The sequence below is a fragment of the Amblyomma mixtum genome, chromosome 2 (genome assembly GCF_055824585.1).
Source record: "Amblyomma mixtum isolate Tamu chromosome 2, ASM5582458v1, whole genome shotgun sequence".
NCBI classification, from domain to species: domain Eukaryota; kingdom Metazoa; phylum Arthropoda; class Arachnida; order Ixodida; family Ixodidae; genus Amblyomma; species Amblyomma mixtum.
Window position 1 is genome coordinate 169443709 of NC_143013.1, and position 23229 is coordinate 169466937.

Consider the following 23229-nt stretch of genomic DNA (forward strand, 5'->3'; position numbering starts at 1 on the left):
GTCCCGTCAATGACTCCACTGAGATCTTATTGGCATGTTACATGATCACGTGCGCTACTAATGTTACCAGATCACATGACGCTTCATTTTCAGGTGACACAAACACACAGTCGTTAGTGATACTTACCCCTCACCAATATGCATTTGCTGCTCGCTTAATCGATACTACCACCGCCGCGGTGGCTCAGGGGTTATGGCGCTCGGCTGCTGACCAGAAAGACGCGGGTTCGATCTCGGCCGCGGTGGTCGAGTTTCGATGGAGGCGAAATTCTAGAGGCGCGTGTACTGTGCGATGTCAGTGCACGTTAATGTACCCCATGTGGCCGAAATTATTAGGCGCCGTTCACTACGGCGTCCCCCATAGCCCCAGTCGCTTTGGGATGTTAAACCTCCGTAAACCATATACCATAATCACTATTTCCTTTATTAGCGCCGCTCTGATCCCACACATAATCATTGTGAAAGGCCGCAAGACATACAAAATAAAACCACTTTAACCAAGCCGTACGAACGTTCCTGCGTGGCCTAGGGCACGGTGGCCTGGGGTTAGCATGTCGGACTCACATTCCAAGGGTGACGTTTGATTCGCCGCTAATTACTCCAATTTTACTTTTAGCGCTATTAAACTTCTTTAAATGCTTTTATTTCGTAGTGACATTAGGGTCATGTTGCGACCTTGTAATCAAAATTCATGTAGTTCTGTAATACACTATAAGTAAAGGGCATTTGTTCATGGGTTGAGTGCTTTAGCCGTAGCGGTTAGTATGTGTGCAATATTGATCATTCAGTGTATTTTTGGCGGTGTATGAAGTGCATGCTGTAAAGACGAAGGCGAACATTCTGTGTAGCGGCGGCAGTGCCATCGCTGCGCGTACGTTGGGCTCGCTTTGGCTGACCGCCGACTGTTGCCGCCCTGCTCCTGAGGTCCCAGTGCCTTTAATAAACCCCCGTCTTACATTTGGTGGAGTCGCCGGGTAACGATATCGGCTCTGGAGCTCCATAACCGCACTCTTCCGACACCTGCGATGCCTGTGGACACCCAGCATCAAGCCGTGCAAGCAGGCCCACCGACTGGCATCTGTGCCGGCTCCCTTCGCCAGCGGGATCCGGCTATCTTCAGCGGAACAGATGAGCATGATGTGGAAGATTGGATCGCATCATACGAACGGGTGAGCCTGTATAATAAATGGGACGACGAGACTAAGCTCAACAATGTCATTTTTTTATCGTACCGGTGTAGCCAATTTATGGCATCGCAACCATGAAGGGGACGTTGGAACTTGGTCGTCCTTCAAGACGAAGTTCTCAGAAGTCTTTGGTCGCCCGGCTATCATACAACTCCGCGCCGAACAGCGCTTGCGTGAACGGTCGCAGCAGGCTGGCGAAAGCTTCACTAGCTATATAGAAAATGTAATCGCCCTTTGCAACCGAGTGAACGTCAGCATACCGGAAGCTGACAAGATAAAGCAGATCTCCAAAGGCATTGATGATGACGCCTTTCAAATGCTGCTAGCGCGAGACTTGCACACCGTTTCAGAAGTTGTCACTCTGTGCCAGAGCTTCGAGGAGCTGCGTAAGCAGAGGGTCTTGACTCGTCAGCACTCAGCTCATGTAAAGTCACTTGCTGGACTGACACCCGCAGCTGATAACTCGTCTCTGCTGCAGCAAGTCAAAGACTGTGCGTGAGAAGGTGGCCCGTCAGCTTTCTCTTTTGCCTAGCCCTCAGGGGTCGCCGCCATATTTGGCCTCGGCTCTCCAACATGCTATTCGAGAGCAGGTTGCTGAGGCGCTTCCGTCCGCCCATTCAACATCACATGTCGCTGCTCCGCTGACGTACGCTGACGCCGCCGCCAGACCTGTCGCCACCCCTTTGAGTTATGCCAATGTCGTCCCAAGACCTGTCGCCCGTCCATTGACTTACGCCGAAGTCGTCGTTCAAACTCAGCCGCCTACGTACCCTACAGTGTCAGTGCCCGTACCAGCGCCGGCATCTTTTCTGCGACCCTCTCCGCGAGACCGAGATCCCTGGCGCACAACGGATAACCTGCCTATTTGCTACACCTGCGGATTGCCTGGGCACGTAGCCCGCCATTGTCGTCGCCGTCTCCCAGTTTCACCACAGCCTGTCGGGTACTGGCCTCCAGCGGGTCAGCACTCCGCGTCTGCTGAGCCCCGCCCGTTGACTCGTCCTTCCTCCCCCGACCGTTCAGCGTTTAGCGACCGCCGTTCCCCTTCACCGCGACGCCGCTCCATTTCTCTGATGCGTCGCAGCCCAAATAATTCTCAAGAGGAAAACTAGATGCCGCAGTTCCTCAGGCAAGAACTGCGTCCCCGTCGAACTACCAAAGACCTCAGCTGTCGCCTGCGAACCTTATTGACGTTTCGGTGAAGGTAATTTCTGTCATGGCCCTTGTCGACACTGGCGCCGCAATTTCAGTAATAGACGCACAACTTTGTCGCCGCTTGAAGAAAGTTAAGACGCCAATTGCCGGTTTCTCGCTGCGCACGGCTAGCGCTCAGCACATCAAGCCGTCAGCAGCTTGCACCGCTCGAGTTTTAATTCAGGACGTCCCATATACGATCGAGTTCGTCGTCCTGCAGTTTTGCCCTCACGATGTTATTTTAGGCTGGGATTTCCTGTCGCGTCATGCTGCTGTCATAGATTGCGCTCGCGCTGAAGTCGGGTTCTCTGCCTTGCCCCAATCGCTGCCGGAGGCTGCTCTCTCGTCGCCATGTATTAAAGCCCTGGTCACCGAAGACATCGACGTGCCTCCGTGCTCTTCCGTCGTTGTGCGCCTCTCTTGTGTCCCTCTCCGTGATGGCACTGTACTTTTCACGCCCACTCATACTTTTCTCCGCCGCAAGTGTCTTCCCTGCCTTACGCCGTATTGACTATTTCTGCTGGCCTATCCGTACTGTGGGTCTGTAACCCGTTCTCCTGCCCTAGTGCTTTGCGCCGTGGCGAATGTGTCGGCAGTGTCCAACCCATCGCGTCTATTCTAACCCGTGAGGAGACTGACGATGCATCGCACATCAATCTCACTGCGCTCAGCCCACCATCTTCTACGCCCACTCCTTCCTCTACAAAAATGTTTCTCCGCTCCATCGACGCAGATATTCCTTAGCCGCAGCGCACGCAGCTTCTCCACTTGCTCCACCAGTTCAGCGACTCCTTCGACTGCCATCACAGCTCACTGGGCCAAACCTCGACTGTCATATCGCATCGACACAGGTGCCCAAGTTCCTCTACGGCAGCGCCCCTATCATGTGTCGACAACCGAGCGCCAAGTCATTAAGATCAAGTCGACCAAATGCTCAAGAGCGGCGTCATCAAGCCCTCAAGCAGTCCTTGGACTTCGCCAGTTGTGCTTGTCAAAAAGAAAGACGGCTCCATCCGTTTCTGTGTACACGACCGCCGCCTTAACAAGATTACGCGCAAGGACGTATATCCCCTGCCACGCATCGATGACGCGCTAGACTGCTTGCAAGGTGCCGAGATATTTTCCTCTTTCGATTTACGTTCCGGGTACTGGCAGGTACCCATGGAAGAGGCCGATCGCCCCAAAACAGCCTTTGTAACCCCTGACGGCCTATATGAATTTACTGTGATGCCTTTCGGCCTTTGTAATGCTCCTGCCACCTTTGAGCGGATGATGGATGCCATTCTGCGTGGGCTGAAGTGGAAGACCTGCCTCTGTTACCTCGACGACATCGTCGTGTTTTCGCCTGAATTTGACACTCACCTCTCCCGACTGAAGCACATTTTGACCTGCCTCTCTGACGCCGGCCTTCAGCTCAACTTAAAGAAGTGTCATTTTGCCACCCGCCAACTTACCATTTTAGGCCACGTTGTTTCCAAGGACGGTGTCCGTCCGGACCCTTCTAAACTTCGTGCTGTGGCTGCGTTTCCTCGACCTACTTCTATCAAAGATCTGCGCAGCTTCCTGGGTCTGTGTTCCTACTTTGGTAGGTCTATATGCAACTTTGCCTCAATTGCTGCACCTCTGACACAACTTCTGTCCGGCAGTTCCGATCTTTCTCAGTGGTCCCAAGTTTGTGACGACGCCTTCGATTCTTTGCGCCGTATCCTCACCGCACCGCCGATACTGCGCCATTTCGACACAACCGCACCTACCGAGGTCCATACTGACGCCAGTGTGGTAGGCATCGGCGCCGTACTCGGCCAACGCAAATCTGGCTTCATCGAATTAATACGTCGTTGCCTATGCCAGCCGCACGATAACAAAGGCTGAATCTAACTACTCGGTCACTGAAAAAGAGTGTCTGGCGATAGTTTGGGCCCTTACCAAGCTCCGCCCTTATCTTTACGGCCACCCGTTTGAAGTCGTGACCGACCACCATGCGCTATGCTGGCTTTCCTCTCTGAAAGACCCATCCGGTCGCCTCGCGAGGTGGGCCCTTCGCCTCCAGGAATACGATATCCGCGTCGTGTATCGTACTGGCCGCAAACATCAAGACGCCGATGCTCTATCCCGCTGCCTACTCCCAGCCAATATTCCCAGCCTTTCCACCTTCGACGCCTCCTCACAGATGCTTCACATCAGCGCCATGCCTTCCTCGCAGCGTGCCGACCCATGGATCTCTTCTCTTATTGACTTCTTCACCAACCCTACGGCTGCTTCGCCTTCGTGCGCTGTTCGCAGCCATGCTTCTCATTTCTCAATTCGTGATAACCTCCTTTATGGCCGCAACTACACCTCAGACGGCCGCAAGTGGATGCTAGTTATTGCCCGTCACCTTCGCTCGGAAATCTGCGCCCATTTTCATGCTGACCCGGAGTGTGGTCATGTCGGAGTGTTCAAGACCTACGATCGCATCGGACTACGATATTATTGGCGTGGCATGTACACATTCATCCGCAAATACGTGCGGTCATGCCTTACCGGTCAACGTCGCAAGCCACCTCCTCATCGTTCTGCTGGAGAATTGCAGCCCCTACCTTTCCCGCCACGCCCATTTGACCGTGTCGGCATTGACTTCGGCCGTACACTTCGGCCGGCAACTGTTGGGCTATCGTCGCGGTTGACCATTTGACAAGGTATGCTGAAACCGCAACCCTTCCAGCTGCCACAGCCTCCGAGGTGGCCTCGTTTATTTTAAACCGATTCATCCTTCGTCACAGGGCCCCCGCGAACTGCTCAGCGACAGAGGCCGCGTCTTCTTGTCGGATGTTGTGAAAGCACTGCTCACCAAGTGCAATATAATTCATCGAACCACCTCCGCATATCATCCGCAAACCAACGGTCTCACCGAGCGCTTTAATCGTACCCTCGGTGACATGTTGTCTATGTATGTCTCTTCAGACCAGTCAAACTGGGATTTTGTCCTTCGTATGTGACCTACGCGTACAATACCGCAACGCAATCCACTACCGGCTTTTCTCCTTTGTGTCTCCTTTACGGCCGTCACCCTACTGCTGCCATCGACACCATTCTCCCGTACCAACCCGATGCTTCCGAGTATACACCTCTTTCTGAAGTCGCCTGGCACGCCGAAGACTGTCGCCGCATCGCCCGTGCTCTCACGACTGACAACCAGTGCAGAGAGAAATCCCGCCACGACCTCAGTCAAACAACGTCACACTTCGCCAACGGCTCCCTTGTGTGGCTCTGGATTCCGACGAATACTCCGGGCTGGTCATCAAAATTTCTTGCCAAGTACCATGGCCCCTACCACGTACTGGAGCGCACATCTCCAGTTAATTACACTGTAGAACCTCTCAACCCATCTTCTGATCGCCGCCGCCGTGGACGCGAGACTGTTCACGTCCAGCGCCTCAAGCCATTCTACGACCCAGCCGTCCTGCCTGCGCCCTGAGTCGCCAGGTTGGCTTCTTTTGTCCCCGGGGGCAATTGTAAATACGAAGACGAACATTCTGTGCAGCGGCGGCAGTGCCATCGCTGCGCGTGCTTTGGGCTCGCTTTGGCTGACTGCAGACTGTTGCCGCCCTGCTCCTGAAGTCTCAGTGCCATTAATAAACCGCCGTCCTACAATGCAATTTACCTCATGATTTTGTATCTGTTTGTCTGCATGACAGTGTTAGTTGTGCAATGATGCTGTGAAGTGTTTGGTTTACTTGTATGAATTGGCTGGAAGAGACGTGTGATAATTTGTTTTTCATGTTTAGTGTGTGGTCTCGAGTTCGTGCGTGCCATCTTCCTCCTCACTTTTGCATATTCTTGTGTATGGATCCGGTACTAGCCTTTCGCTATGGATCCGCTCAACTTTGTATATTGAAGATATACCTGTTATGACAATAAATAAATAACTAGAAATGAATTTTCAGCTCCGCACCTTCATGCGTGACGAAAAACCTTCTTGACCAATCGGGAGCTTCGCGAACCAATGCGGAGTGCTTCCTTTTCGCTGAACGGGAGCCTTAAGCTATCGCCTTAAAAAACGGAAGGGTTATAACGGAGTTAAACCGAGTAGCACGTGCGAAAGCTTTTGCGCACAGGTGGAAGTTGATGGAGACGAAGACGTGCAAGGCGCAGCGCGAGAGTGTGTTGCGAGGCGTGACTGGCAGCGGCGATAGCACAGTGTCCTCGGGCAGTGGCCAGCGAGGCTGATCTGTTCACGCCGCCGCGGGTTCGAAACTCAGTCGCGGCAATATTTACTTTATTTCTGTATGTTGTCCAAGATAAACCTCAAGTTCATGCACGCCACCACAAGATTTTTGGATGGGTTTGACCGTGTTAAGCACTGCTTTCACACTAAAATTTATTTTATTTATTTATTCATACTGTTAACCCTCTGCATGAGGGTCATTACAGGGAGGGAAACATATACAGACACAAGTGCAATTCTCTTCGCTAAAAAAAGAAACACTCAAATGCACAGAATTACAGATTTGCACAGCAATCTTCCAGGAACGCGTTCACACCTATCACAAATTTGTCTACATCTGTTTGGTCCACAACGTCACTTGGTAGTTGATTCCAAATTTCTACAGCATCGGGAAAAAAGGAGTAGCGATAGACATCAGTACGTGTAATAATAGGTTGTAATACCTTACTGTGATTTTTCCGAGGGCAACGCTTCAGGGGAGGTGCAACATAGTGATGTTTATTAACTTTGACTTTATCATTCATTATCAGAAAAAAAAGTTTCAATTTCTGCTTTAGTCTTCTTACTTCTAGTGATTCTAGCTGACACTCTTTTAGCATTGCTGTGACTGAATCAGTGCGGCGGTATTTAGAGCATATAAAACGTAACGTATAATGGGATAGAACGTGAGGAAAGAGACAAAGTGACGCCGCGCTGGATGGTAAAAAGCTGGCAGATTAAAAAGTACAACTTCGAAACCTAAATGTCCGCGAGCGTATCTGCCGAGTGCATGAAATGTTAAAAATTACCAAGACAACTTGCGATGACGGCTCCAATTCAGAAAAGCTCTTCATTTTTGTTTTTTGCTGCAAAGTAAAGAAGAGTAACTCACGTATAGAATGTTTTGTTGGTGTTACGAACCATCTTTAGCGCCGTGCGCCCAGATATTGTCGACGCTTGTTCATCACTGAAGCGTACGACAGGTTTGTCTGAAAGCAGCCTCCTGGATCGTGGAGCCCTAGCTAGCATTTAACTTCATGTCCGGGATCATTTTTACTTTTATAAAAAACCTGAGCTTCTTTCAAGGCTTAGTTGTGGGTCAGCGCCTTTATGTTCCCTCTATTCTTTCCTCTTTGCTTCTTCAACGCTGGGTCAGCCGGGGCTAGCGCAGAGTGTATTTTAGACTAGAAGGAGGAGGACAGGGCGCGACTACGAGACGGTCTTTCCCTGAAGTGACCTTGACCTAGCTAATAATGTCGAATTTTTGTAACGTTTACTACTTATTCCCACCATGAAGAAGTGAAGTCGAGAGTGTGACGGAATCCCGTCTGGCCGGGGGGATGCATTTCGAAACAAAGAGACGCCGACCAGTAAAATGAAAAATTGTAATTGATGTTTCGGCGCCCAGAACGGGGGCCTTATTCATAGATTGTGAACAAGGCCCCCGTTCTGGGCACCGAAACGTCGATTACAATTTTTTCATTTTACTGGTCGGCGTCTCTTTGTTTTGAAATGAAAAAGTGGTAAATTGAAAAATGAAATGATGCAAAAAATTTTTATGAGCGGCCAGTTCTTGAAACTACCGCTCAGCAGCGTTGGTATAGATCTCTGCACCTGCGAATGGGTTTAAATGCGTTAGCACTTATGGTGGGCATTCCTCAAATTTCGCTGTTTATCTGCTGCTCATTTTAGTCAACCAAATCATCAGGCAGGCTTTCGTAAAGGATACTCGACAATAGACCACATTCACACTATCAATCAGGTGATAGAGAAATGCGCAGAATATAATCAACCCCTATATACAGCCTGCATTGATTACGAGAAAGCATTTGACTCAGTGGAAACCTCAGCTGTCACGTAGGCATTGCGGAATCAGGGTGTAGAAGAGTGTTATGTGAAAATATTGGAAGATATTTACAACGATTGCACAGCTACTATAGTTCTCCATAAAGTCAGCAATAAAATTTGTGGGCAATTCCTCTGCGCGGGGACGCACAGGCAGTCACTCGAGGCAGGACTTCGTACAAACGGTTTATTCTCACATCAGGGGGGCCGGTCGTCGTCGTGGCAGCTGGGTCAGGTGGTCCTTTCGGCAGGGCTGGTCCAAGAGCAAGAGACCGCGAGCCTCTCCGGTCTCGCCTTATAAAGGCTTTCTCCTCGCCTCTCTCCCCCCGCCCCACCACTCGGGAAGAAGGGGTCCGAGACTACCCGCGGTGAGCGGCGCGGGATTTGACTTGCCCGCGAGCAGACCCTACATCTCCCCCCCTCTCAAACGTCCGTCCCGGGGTCCGCCAGTAGGCGTTCGACGACCTCCGGGTCCGGGTCCATAGAGTCGTCGCAGGGGGGAGGGGTGCTCGCCGGGGGGCCGCTCACCGCTGGCTGGACGGGCTCCTCACGAGCCGCCTGGGGGAGCGAGGCGCCTGGCTCCGCTGGGGGCCCTGCCGGCAGCGCCCTCCAAAGCTCCTCGGCCGCCGGGGACAGCAGGTCTGGGCGGCTGGACTGGAGGATGCGGAGGGCCGCCTCCTCCGGGCGCCCCTCCAAAGCTCCTCGGCCGCCGGGGACAGCAGGTCTGGGCGGCTGGACTGGAGGATTGCTAAGGGCCGCCTCCTCCGGGCTGCCCCTCTGCAGTGGCGCAGCGGGGGAAGGCGCTGCAGCCGCCAAGCGCCTTTCCGCCGCGAAGGGGCTGCGCCCGGTCCCGCCACCTGGACCGCGCGCAGTACGAGATGGCCGCTCCGTTGGCGACCGTGGTCCAGGTGGCCACGTGCCGCAGGACCCTGGGCCGCTTGGGTTGCGGCTGCTCGGCGGCCGAAGCGCCGGCTGGGTGCTGAGGGGGGCCCTGCGCCTGGTCGTCACTGGCCCTCTTGCGTTGGCCTGCACCACTGGGAGGTGCTCTCCAGTGGTTAGGCATGTGGTTTGGCGGGCGGTGGGGGCCACCGCGGCCGTGGAACCTGCGCCACTCGCGCGGCTCCTGCCGCCAGCCGGGTGGCGCGCCTTGATGGCGGCCACCGTTCGACGGTGGTCTGCCTTGCCTTATGGAGTCCGAGCCACGGGCGTCGGTCCGCTGGAGCTTCCTAGAAGACATACTGAGAGGGCGAGAGCACTGCGAGTGATAATTGATCGAGAGACACGGGTGCTACCTGGTCCTCAGGTTGTAGCGTCGGTTGCGAACCGCACCGCTACCTGCTCGTCCTTCCGGGGGTGAGATCGCCGCATCGCGCTGATTTTCCACCGCTTCGCAGCCATCGTCCTTGCGAAGGTGGAAAGCCTTCAAATCAGCGACATGCACCGGACCGGCGGTTTCGCCGTTTGTCAACAACCGCAACTGGTAGGTGAGCGGCGTAGTCCGTGCCGTAACTTCGTACGGCCCAGCCCACTTGTGCGCTAGCGACGCGGCGAAACCGCGCGCTGCGTTACTAAGTGGGTGCGTTCTCTTGAGTACTAGGTCGCCCGTGTTGAAAACGACGTGACGGCGACCTTTGTTGTACTGATCCGCCTGCTCCATGCGCGCCACATCGAGGTTTTCGCGGGCTGCTCGCTGCGCTGCCTCCAGGCGCTCCCGCGTACTGCGTACTGCCGCGTACTGCGAAAGCGGAGGGGGCGCAGGCCCCGCCGCGTCGAGTAGGGCATTCTCTAGCGGAAAAGCGATCTCTCTCCCAAAATTCAAGTAAGCGGGTGTAATACCCACTGACCTGTTCACGGTTGTCCTTGTAGCGAACGCCAGTTCGGACAGCCGCGCGTCCCAATCTCTGTGCTGCTCGGTCGTCGCGACCAGCATGCTCTTCAGATTTCGATTCACCCGCTCGGTTATGTTGCTCTGAGCGTGGTAGGGACTCGTTCTCCTGTGGCGGATTTGAAGCGCCCGACAGGAGTCTACAAAGACTTTGCTTGTGAAATACGAAGCATTGTCTGTAATCAGGTCGGAAGGGAAACCGAAACGAGTGAAAGTCTCCAACAGTTTTTCCCAAATTCGTTCCGACACAAGCTTCCTAAGGGGGAAAACCTCAACCCACTTGGAATAGTGGTCCGTTATTACCAGGATGAATTGGTTTCCGCGCGCGGACCGAGGGAGGGGTCCCATGATATCGCACGCGACCACTTGCCACGGGTAGTTGCTAACTACCGCCTTCATCATGCCAGCGGGCTTGCCCGCCCGAGGCTTGGCTACCTGGCATACCGGGCAGGTACGGGCGTATCCCAGCACATCCTTTCTCATGCCTGGCCAGGTCGCGACACGGCATAACTTGTCGTAAGTCTTACTGCCGCTGCCATGGCCTGCCAGCGCTGAGTCATGGAAGTACTGCAGGAACCGTTTCCGCAACCTTCTCGGGACCACGACTCGGAAAGGGGATGCTATCGCCGCTTCCTCGTCAAGTTGGGGAATATAGCGGAGCAGTAAGCCATCATCGCCCAGCAGATACGCGTCGTACTTGCCCTCAGCGTTCCCGGTGCAAGCTGCGCTGCTCGCAAGCTCCTTCAGCACCCGCTGGCAAAGACCGTCTGCTTTCTGGGCCTCGATCAGCTCTTCTCTACTGACCGCTACTCCCCAAGACAGATTTCTTTCTGCCTCGCTCCTAGGCAGGCGAGCGGTCGCCGCCACGAGCTGCTGTGCTTCCCTTCCGTCACAGCACCGTGCGGGACCTTTGTCCGTCTCCTCTCTCTCCAAACAGGGCGCGACACTCCCGTCCGCCCTCTCTTCCTCTCCAACAGCGGTGACGCCGCTTTTTACAAAGCTGGGCTGCGCCTCTGAAGCGCTTCCGCCAGCATTCCATGGTGCGCGCGATAAAGCATCGGCCACCTTGTTCAAGCTGCCCCGGCGGTACTCGATGGCGTACGCGTAACGTTGCAACGTCAGCGCCCATCTCGCGAGTCTGCCTGCGGGGTTCTTTAGCCTCTTTAACCAAGACAATGCCTGATGATCTGTCTGCACGGTGAAGACCGCTCCGTCTAGGTACATGTCGAACTTCGACAATGCGAACATGATCGCCAGGCATTCTTTTTCGGTCACGGAGTAATTCCGCTCCGCCGATGTGAGCGTGCGACTAGCGAACGCGACAGGGCGCAGTTTGGCCTCGTGTTCCTGCAACAAAACAGCTCCAACACCGTAGTCACTAGCGTCTGTCTGCAAGACAAACTGCTTGTTCAGGTCGGGGAGGCGCAGACTAGCGGTATTCGCTATCGCGCGAGCCAAGGCAACAAATGCGTCACTCTGTTCCTTGCCCCAGACCCACTTCGAGCCTTTACGCAACAGCAGGTTCAGCGGCCTTGCAAGCTCCGAACAGCGCGGGATGAATTGCCTGTAGAACGCAACCATCCCCAAAAACCTCTGCAAGCTTTTCACATCCATGGGGCAGGGGTAGTTCAGAATTGCCTGCAGTTTGTCATCATTTGGTCTCAGTGTGCCATCATCCACGACAAAGCCCAAGAGGTTCACTCTCTTCGATGCCAACTGCACTGTCTTTGGATTTATGGTTAGACCGGCACGTCTCATTCTATCGAGAACGGAATTCAGGTGAATGAGGTGCTCCTCGAACGACTGTGAGAGTATCACAACGTCGTCGAGGTACGCCATGGCGTAGTTGAACCTTGCATCGCCCAGCACGATGTCCATCAGTCGCATGAACGTGCTCGGGGCGTTAGACAAACCAAACGGGAGTCGAGTAAATTCGAAGAGCCCGCGGTGGCAGGTGAATGCGGTTTTCTCAATGTCACCTTCGGCCACCTCAATCTGCAGGTACCCTCTGCTTGCATCTAGGACTGTGAAGAACCTTGCGTTCCCTAACGCGTACATCACAGCCTCGATCGACTGAAAAGGGTACGCAACCGTAGGCGTCAGTGAGTTGAGCTTACGATAATCAACACACAGCCTGACCGATCCATCTTTCTTCGGCGCTAGAACCACTGGGGACGCCCAGGGACTTTGTGAGGGTCTCACCGCACCGGTGTCAATCATCTCGTCTAGGGCACAGTCGAGAAGCTGCCTCTTATGCGCACTTAACGGCCTCGGGTTACACCTGAAAGGGCGCGTATCACCCGTCTGAATCTCGTGCTGAAGTAGGTCGGTTCTGCCCGGTTTCTCCGTGAAGCAATCCGAAAACGGGAGTAAAGTTTCCGCGAGCCTTCGGCGCTGACTACTGGGTCCTGAGAAAGACGCAATAATCGCTTCTAACGGGCCACCGTCTCTCAGCGTCTCGAGGGAGCTCACCTGCCTTTCTGTCGCGCAGGTGTGGACAACCACCTTTTGTGCAGGACAGCCGGGCAAGGATGCGCTTTCGAAGGGAATGAGGGGGGCGAGCTGGCTGTAACGATAGCCATTCTCCCCCATGTCGAGCACAATGCCTTCGCTCGAGAGAAAATCCCTTCCCAGAATTACTGGTATTGACAAGCCAGGCAGATAGACGAAGCGATGTCTCCGCTTTCTGCCGTCAAAACGCATCGTAAGACGCACTGCTCCCTTTGCCCTTGCCGCCCCAGCTGCTAAGCTTAACGGGGTTTCGGCCGGTCTGACACGGATGTTACCTATCCGGCAGGCCTCGTACACCTCGTCACCGACCAGTGACAGCGTTGAGCCCGTGTCTACGAGTGCGGAGTAGCATCGACCCGCTAACTGCACTAGCATAAAAGGGCTTGAGCGCGGAACGACTCCCTGAGCTCTACAGGCGAGCGGGACAAAGGCCTCCCCGTCGCCGGCGCGGGAGTTCTTTTCCTGACTAGCGCCTTGACAACCATGAAATTCTCCCGCTGACGGTGAAAGGCCGCTGCCACCAGACATCACCGCCAGCGCCTGGCGTTTCCCTGCATACGCCTAGCTTGGCATTCGCGTGCCACGTGGCCGGGCTGGTTGCAATTCCAGCAAAGCCGGTCGTTGACCCGCCGCGTGGACGGAGGTCCCCTCGTTCCACGAAGCGGTTGGGGACGACTCTCCCCTTTCTCCGCGCATTCCTGACGCTCGCTCCGCGCGTGGCCTGTGAGACCAGCACGACGCCGCTGCTCGAATGCGTACGGGTCAAGCGCGCGAGGGACAACAGGGGGTTCCGCCTGCCTTTCCACGGCCATTACCTCGGCGCGCCGAGCCCACAACTCGCATTCTCGGCCTCCATCCCATGCGCATCCCGGTTCTAGCGATTCGGCCGGCCTGGGGGGCGGCTGGTAGCGCAGTTCGGCGAGTAAATCCGCCTGCACGGTCTTGGCCTCCTGCGCTAGGGCCTCGAGGTTTGTAAAACTGCGGCCCCGCAGATACGGCTTGAAGCGTGGATGGCACTGCCTGATCACACGCGCAACCTGATCTCGGTCGGTTGCCGTCGGGTCTGCCCTCTTGTACAGCTCTTGCATTGCGCGTACGTACTCGAGGAGGCTTTCCTCTGGGTGTTGGGTGCGCAACGCGAGCTCATCCAGCATCCGGCGCTCATAATCAGGCGGCAAGAACTCGGCGCGGAAACGGTCTTTGAAGTCCGCCAGCGACTGGAAAGTCGGCTGGCAGCGCCTCCATCGCGCCGCGCTCTCGACGAGTGCTACAGGCAGGACCTGCCCTAGCATTACGTCATCTGGGGCGCCCAGAACCGTCTGGTAGTCCTCGAGTTGTTGCAAAAACTCGTGGACTGATTTCGCGTCCGTGTACCCGGAAAAGGAGGGGACCTCCATATTTATCCTCGGGCGCGATGCTGTCGCCGATGCTACCGATGCTGCGGCCTGGTTGGCGCCAGCCACCGAACCGAGCTGACGGGCTAATGCGGCAAACATCTCAGTCACCTGCCCCATTACGGCCGCCGCGTCGGCCGTCTCACTACCGGCTGCCCCGCCATCCAAAGCCGTGGCTGAAACATCCTTTCTGGGAGGCATAGTTCGCGCTAACTGTCCGGCCGCACCGGCTAACTGCTCATGGCAACAAGAACATTCACACACACAACAATCTATCTACAAACACGCGGAAATACACAACACAAAACGCCCGAAAACTACCTAAATAACACAAAACCCCTAACAAATTTACAACACTACACAAGTCGCTACCCCGCGAACATTCCGCCTGACCCGCTCCTTAACCCTATCGGTCCGGCGTGGCCCTGAACAAAGAGGGCCTGCCACGAGTCTGGCTGCACGTCCCAAAATCGGCAGAGAAATCGTCCACAAGGTGTTAATTAAAGCCGCACGCTGGGCGCCATTATTTGTGGGCAATTCCTCTGCGCGGGGACGCACAGGCAGTCACTCGAGGCAGGACTTCGTACAAACGGTTTATTCTCACATCAGGGGGGCCGGTCGTCGTCGTGGCAGCTGGGTCAGGTGGTCCTTTCGGCAGGGCTGGTCCAAGAGCAAGAGACCGCGAGCCTCTCCGGTCTCGCCTTATAAAGGCTTTCTCCTCGCCTCTCTCCCCCCGCCCCACCACTCGGGAAGAAGGGGTCCGAGACTACCCGCGGTGAGCGGCGCGGGATTTGACTTGCCCGCGAGCAGACCCTACAAATTGCAATACGGAAAGGTGCCAGGCAGGGAGACACGATCTCGCCAATGCTCTTCACTGCCTGCTTACAGGAGGTATTCCGGGGACTGCAATGGGAACAGTTGGGGATAAGAGTTAATGGAGAATACCTGAGTAATTTGCGATTCGCTGATGACATTGCCTTACTAAGCCACTCAGGACAAGAACTGCAGGGTCCTGCAAGAACTGCAGGACCCTGGCCATGCGTTTACGCGTCTTTTTCGCCCAGGTTAGTTATTTGTACCCTGCCTCTTGTTACCGGAGTTCTAATCGCTGTGTTATTGCGGTGTCGTGCCCCAGCGACCTGTTTCGTCTCGTACGTGTGTGCCATGCCTTTATAGATTGTGTATTGTTCGGTTTGAGTCAGTTTTTACTGATGCTCTCCGGGGACGTTGAAAGCAATCCTGGCCCTAATTCCGCAAACAGTACATCGAGTACACTGAGTGTAACCACCGATACTGCCACTATCGCTGGGATCTTTGCGGTTGTTAAGCGTTTAGAACTGGGCCAAACTAATTTCCTTCAAGAACTGCAGGCAATAAGAGAGAACCAAAATGCCATGAATACATCTCTGGATGGTCTTCTGGGTAGAGTTTCAGCTCTCGAAAATGATATGGAAGTCATAAAACGTAATGAGGCTGCTTGTGTATCTGCTCAACCACAAGCCGTTGATGATCTAGCGCGGAACTTGGCCGAGCTTAAGACATCGCTTGATGATGCGAACAACAGATCAAGAAGAAATAACCTGGTTCTTCTGGGTTTGGCTGACTCGGCTACAGAGACATGGAGTGAATCTGAAGAGAAGGCTCGTGCCTTCTGTCTAAACCAGTTGGGTGAGCCCGTTCATTCAGAAAGTATTGAACGTGCACATCGTATTGGCCAGTTCCAAGACGATAAAAACCGCCCGATAGTCATTCGGTTCTGCAACTTTAAAGACAAGGAACGCATTTTGTCTTGCGGAAATAAATTGAAAGACACAGACTTCGCGATCCGCGAAGATTTCACCCGGGCGGTGCGGGTGGCTCGAGCTAAGCTTGTAAGCTATGCTCGTGCCAAGAAAGTTACTTTCAAACTTCGTTATGACAAAATGCTTATCAACAAAAAGTGGTTCGTTTATAACCCACTTCAAGACCAGGTTATAGAGCATAAACCTTAGCTAAAGGCCAGGCAGCTGCGCAATGGGTTCCAGCCGCTCATTCACTGCAGTCTTGCCAGGATTCAGTCCATATCTGATCTTACTATACTGGTGGTGAACTGCCGTAGCATAAAGAATAAAACTGATGATTTTGCCACGCTTATTTCCTCAGTCCAACCGCATGTAGTCATGGGTACTGAATCCTGGCTGGACGATTCGATTCACAGCTCCGAGGTCTTTCCAGCAGATTTTGAAGCTTACCGTTGCGATAGACACTCACGTGGAGGTGGCGTTTTCCTGCTCATTCACTCGACTCTTCGCTGTTCTGCTCTGCCGGAACTTAATGGCTGCGAAGAATCTGTTTGGCGGAATCTACATTTAGAGAACGGGCAGCTGCTTACGCTTGGCTGTTTCTATCGTTCTCCTATGCGGGCTAATCCAGATGTATTTGTATCCCTTTCTGAATTCATAAGTAAGATACACAACGATTACATCATTGGAGGTGATTTCAACATGCCTGAAGTTACATGGGTTGACAATAAACCAGTCCTTACCAACCTGTCAAAGCTGTACGTTGATTTCCGCGACCTCATTATTGCAAACGACCTGTATCAGTTTGTTAAGGAGCCAAGCAGGTCATGCCATGGTTCCTCGTCTGTTCTAGATTTGCTTTTTTCTAACCGAGATTCACTTGTGCGCGATAGTTATATTATCCCAGGTATCAGTGACCACGACTGTGTCGTTGCACACGTGCCAATGACCCAGCCTTCAGTGCCACACAGGCACCCCCGGAAAATTTTATTCTATGATAGAGGTGATTACTCATCACTATCTAGCGAGCTTGCCAACTATTTACAAGACTTCATATTCATGAGCCAGCGTTTCGATGCTACTGCGCTGTGGGACATATTTAAGCAGAAGCTTGATGTGCTCATCGACAAATATGTTCCTTTCAAAAACATATCAGCTAAGCGGCGCAAGGACAAGCCGTGGGTAACTCGGGAAACTAAACTATTGATTAAGAAAAAGCGTCGTCTCCTAAACACGTACAAAAAATACCGGGACGCAAAAGTTCTTGAAAAGGTACGTGCTCTTGGAATAGACATAAAAGTTGAAAATAAAGCTGCGAAAAAAAGATACATGAATGAGTTAGGTGCTAAAATTCAGAGTAATCCAAAAGAACTGTGGAAATTTCTTAAAGTTAATGGCCGTGAATCAGTTGGTATTCCGGCACTGAATAATGGCGCTGAACCTATAACTGATGATTTTGATAAGGCATGCTGTTTCAATGATTATTTTAAGTCTGTTTTCGCAGCAAACTCGCATCATGAAATGCCAGTCATGGATGCCCATGTGCAAGAGACAATGCCTGAGCTAACAGTTACATACAACGGTGTGTTAAACCTGCTGAATAACATAAAGGTGTCTTCGGCAAGCGGGCCCGAAGATGTTCCCGGTCATGTCTTGAAGGTCTCTGCTGAAAGCATTGCTCATTACTTAGTTATTCTATACTCGAAATCGTTAGATACAGGAATAATACCCCAGCAGTGGAAAAACGCTAACGTGGTGCCCATTCATAAGGGTGGTCCTAAAAACATAGTTGCTAACTACAGGCCGATTTCGCTTACAAGTATTAGTTGCAGAACGCTTGAACACATAATATATAGCGCATTGATGAAGCATTTGGAACAAAATGAATTTTTCACTCAAGCTCAGCATGGTTTCAGATCAGGTTACTCGTGTTCGACGCAGCTCTTAGAATTTAGCCATGATATTTTTTCATCATTTGACAAGGGTCTACAAACGGATTGCATTTTTTTAGATTTCAAGAAAGCGTTTGATTTGGTACCTCATGATTTACTACTGTATAAATTATCTTTGATCAAGATTCCAACTTCCCTTCTAAACTGGCTTCAATGTTACCTGCAGGGACGCAAACAACGTGTATTTATTAATGGGTCCCAGTCTGATTATGTTCCTGTATCTTCGGGGGTACCGCAGGGGTCTGTTTTAGGACCTCTGCTGTTTCTAGTTTATATTAATGACATTTCTAAATATATGACCTGTAAAATACGTTTATATGCTGACGATTGTGTTGTCTACCATGTTATTAACAGTTCTTCAGATTCTTGTCATTTGCAGTGCAACTTGGACCGCATACAACAATGGTGTTTGAAGTGGCAGATGTTTCTGAACCCAATAAAATGTCAGTTCATTTCTTTCACGCGCAAGCATCACCCTTTCTTGGCTGAATACAAACTAGATTCTACCCGACTTTCCAGAGTTACTAACTATAAATACCTCGGCGTTTACTTTTCGTCTAATCTCACCTGGAATGAGCACGTCGAGCACGTTTCTGCTAAAGCTTATGGCATGCTAAATTTTCTAAGAAGAAATTTTAAAATGGCACCACTAAAAGTTAAAGAGCTTCTTTATTTTACCTATATTCGGCCAATATTGGAGTATGCTTGTGTTGTTTGGCACCCCCCTACTTTAAATTTAACAGACATGCTTGAGCGTGTTCAGAACTTTGCCGCTCGGTTTGTTTCAAGTAATTATGATTTTAACAGCAGTGTTACTAACATTAAACTAACGCTGGGATGGGAGCTGTTACGGAAACGCCGTACCAACTCCCGGTTAGAAATGCTGTATAAAATCTTTCACCGAAAAATAAAAATAGATAAAGAAAATTATTTACTTCCACCGCATTTCAGGTCAAACAGACTTGACCATGGCTGGAAGATTAGAGAAATTAAATGCAAAACTAACACTTATCAAAACGCATTTTTCCCATCTACCATTCATGACTGGAATCGCCTGCCCCATGAAATTGTTGAGTGCCGTTCAGAGTCTATGTTCCGCGCGTTGCTGTCGGATGTATAAGTGCGCAGTTGGCTTTATTTTTTTTTCGTCATGTCTTTTTGTTGTTTCATATTTCATTCATTTTGTACTTGCTGTGTCATGCCTTGTTGTATTGCTTTTTTTTTTCTTCCTCTTTTTTTTCCGGCCTAATCTCCTGTTATGTATCCTCATCCCCCCTGCAATAATGCCTTCGGGCGCTGCAGGTATTTCCAATAAATAAATAAATAAATAAAAACATGATCAATCAGTTAGACAGGCAGAGCAGAACGGTGGGGCTAAGAATTAACATGCAGAAAACCAAAGTAATGTTGCACAGCCTAGCAAGGGAACAGCAGTTCGCAATTGGTAGCGAGGTGCTGGAAGTAGTAAGAGAATATGTCTACTTAGGGCAGGTAGTGACCGCAGATCCGGATCATGAGAGGGAAATAACTAGAAGAATAAGAATGGGGTGGAGCGCATATGGCAGGTTCTCTCAGATCATGAATGGTAGCTTACCAATATCCCTGAAGAGAAAAGTATACAACAGCTGTATCCTACCGGTATTCACCTATGGGGCAGAAACGTGGAGGCTAACGAAGAGGGTTCAGCTTAAGTTAAGAACAACGCAGCGAGCTATGGAAAGGAAAATGATAGGTGTAACGTTAAGAGATCGGAAGAGGGCAGAGTGGGTGAGGAAACAAACGCGGGTTATTGACATCTTAGTTGAAATCAAGAGGAAGAAATAGGCTTGGGCAGGGCATGTAGTGCGAAGGCAAGATAACCGCTGGTCCTTAAGGGTAACGGAGTGGACTCCAAGAGAAAGCAAACGTAGCAGGGGACGGCAGAAAGTTAGGTGGGCGGATGAGATTAAGAAGTTTGCGGGGATACAGTGGCGGCAACTGACAAAGGACAGGGTTAATTGGAGAGACATGGGAGAGGCCTTTGCCCTGCAGTGGGTGTAGTCAGGTTGATGATGATGATGATCTGCTGCTCACCTGCTCATACTCATAGGGTGGTGGGCAACCTGCGCAGGTGTGCGTTCACGCACACACACACACACACGCACACGCACACACGCACACACGCACACGCACACGCACACACACACACACACACACACACACACACACACACACACACACACACACACACACACACACACACACACACACACACACACACACACACACACACACACACACACACACCTAGCGAACTGCCCAGGGTGGCAGTTCAGTTATTCGCGAGAAGTTGCCCGGGGAGAGCAACCTGCCTGTGAACCAAACCCAGACAACCCAAGACTCCCCGACTGCCATAGAAGGGCTGCTGTGACGCATCCCTCAACCACTGCACCGCAGTGCCAGGACTCGTATGAGGACTTTCCGCAATGTACAAATGTACACGAGAGAATGACCAATTCCGCATATATGGGCATTAACCCACTGTCGCTATCCGAACAACTGCAATCCGTGAACACTGGATCCAAACACTGGATCTGAACACCGGAACCGAAGTGAAAATAAGTGCTAGCGCACCTAATTAGCATTTGTCCTAACACCATAAATCGACACTCACTTTTTTTGGAGGGTGCTTTGCAACTGGGAAAGGAGTGAGGTAAAACTCACCGGATGCTGAAAGGGGAAGGCCATGTGTTCCTCGCTGCCCTCCTCGGCCCCGACATCATCGCTGTCGCCAGGCGGCGCCTGAGAAGAGAAAGGGGTAAACGTCGGGTGCCTTGTGCTTCTGCGTTCTTCGATGTTCTTTGTTGGAGTCGCTGACGTCGGGGCCCTGGGAACAGTCAGGTCGCCACGTGTCGAAGCCGTGCTACCGTTAGTTGTGGCAAGTCCCCTCGTGCGCCGTTCGTAAGGCCGCTTGGTCTGCTGTGGCAGATCCTGGCCGGTCGATGCGGGATGAGCAGAGACCGCCTTCTGAGGGCCTAGGGGATGAAGCGGGCCGACGGGGGCGGAGGACATCATGCGGTTCATCCGCACCATGACGGAGATGGAGAGAAGCAGCACGGACGTCACCATCACCGCCATCAGGACGACGGACACGCAAGTCGCCCAGGATACCTGATTCTCTTGCGGTTTAGGCGGCATCGCATGGTGGTAGCCGCTGGTTCTTTGCGGCGCCTCGTCACTTTCAGAGCTGCCATCGGAACGGCGACCGCTGCTGGTGCTGCTGCTGCTGCTGGCGTAGGCGGCGCTCTTCGTGGAAACGGCGCTCGAGGAAGGCACCGCTGTGTTTACCGCACCGGTGTCGGGCTGCACAGAATTGACAGCACTGCTGCCCGGAGCAGCTTGGTGGCTCCAGGGAGGAGGTGGATCCTGTACCTGCCTTTGGACCAAAGGCCGCCAGTCGCCGCTGTTGTCGATGCCTTCTTGCATAGCCGACCAAGGATTCTGCGTAAAGTGCGGGTCTTGGATCCAGCTGTAGACCATTTCAGGGTCTCGCTCCTCGACTGGGCCCAACTCGAAACCTTGACTGCGCTCGTACAGCGGATAACAGTAGCTCGGTCCTTGCGCAGCAAACTCCTCTGCGGACATCAGGTACGCGGCGTTGTCGAACGCTTGTGAACGCCGTGGACTGGCTTGTTCTTGGTAGGTCATGATGTCGCCGTCGACGGTTTGAAAGCCTGCAAGCGATTCGAGGGGCGGCTGTGGACGGACGTTAGGCTTCTGTTTGTGGAATGGAGCTAATCCGCCGCGAGAGCTGCTTTGCTCTTTGTCTTTATCCCTGAGAGTCTATGGCGCTGAGAGCGGTAAAGATCTATGCTATTCCGGCCTTTTTATTGCCATATTTTTGTTTCAAACGAAAAGGCGCCCACATTTGGAAAATCGACAGAGAGCAGACTCGGAGCTATAACCAGAAAATGCTTAATGCGTGGTTGCTTCAGAAGAGAAATTAAAAGCAAGAGAGAGAGAAAGAGGAAGAGAAAAGGAAGAGATGATGGTGAAGACATTCCAATTCGATCTAAAATTGGTGGTTGGTCCTCCTATTTCGGCAGTACGTTGGATCATGCAACCTCTCTTTGCCTTTCGGCCAGCTCCTTCTGAACTCGTGGGTATGACCTGGACAGCATTTCCCGCCGATCGTCAGTTCTTTTGTCATTTCTGTTGTTTTTGTTGAGTACGCAGGGTGACCCGATCTTTGGGAGTCGCGGATTGAGTGGATTTGGCAGGAAGCGAACGGAACGACACACACTGTCAAGCTGCCATTTTTTTTTATTCACACACACACACACAGAGCAAAGAAAATGTGAAACGGCGACGGCGCACCAACGAATACATGACGCCATCTCGTGACTGCCCATTACACTACTAACACTCCCCCTTAATGGACAGTCATTGCGCCCACACTTTTAATGCCCAAACATTCACAGTGCTTGACAGTCGTTCTTCCATTTAAGGCCTTAGTGAAGAGGTTAGCACAATTGTTCGACGACTCGACGTACTGGAGTTGTAACTTACCCTCTTCGACCTTCTCTCTCAGGAAATAATACTTGAGGTCAATATGTTTGCATCTATCTGAAGTAACTTGGCTTTTTGCAAGTGCAATTGCACCCTGGTAGTCAGCCATTAAAATCTGTGGTTCGTGCATGAATTCATGAGCATTGAGTTCCTTCATGAGATTTTGGAACCACATTACTTCTTTTGTAGCTTGACACATTGCTACATATTCTGCTTCGACTGTTGACAATGCAGTGCTTCACTGCTTCTTGCTACTCCAGGAAATTGCAGCACCAGCTAGCGTGGACACGTACCCGCTGAATGACTTCCTGTCAGCTTTGTCACTAGCCCAGTCTGCGTCGAAAGAGGCTTGTATGCACTTTCGAGTTCTCTAGTGGACTAGTGCATTATCCTTTGTATGTTTCACATAGCGAAGAATATGCTGTATCCCATTCCAATGTTCTTCTGTTGGATGTTCATTGAACTGGCTCTTATAAGTAGTCGCAAAAGCAAAGTCCGGCCTTGTGCCTCCGGCGAGGTGAGGTAGGTCCTCACTTGATGAGTTATTGCTGTCTCCTCTTTGATGCTTGCTTCCAGGATCCAAAGGGAACGATGCTGTCTTTGCGTCTGACATGCCAAACGTCTCCAGTATGTCGTTAGCGTAGGCTGTCTGGTCCAGCGTTAGTTTTCCATCTCTTTCTCTCTTCAGTCGTATGGAAAGAATGTGGCTAGACTCACCCAAGTTTTTTGCATCGAACACTTGACCC

At 52.1% G+C, this 23229-nt stretch overlaps 1 protein-coding gene across 1 annotated transcript in view; it reads right to left on the reverse strand.

Moving 5' to 3' along the window:
• The window catches only part of LOC149361537 (uncharacterized), a 29401-nt gene extending 7779 nt beyond the window's left edge, over positions 1 to 21622 (reverse strand). The window contains exon 1 of the mRNA XM_089568109.1: positions 20639 to 21622. Coding sequence (XP_089424235.1) covers positions 20639 to 21622 — 984 coding nt within the window. The remainder of the gene's footprint in view (positions 1 to 20638) is intronic.
• Between the last annotated feature and the right edge of the window lie 1607 nt (positions 21623 to 23229).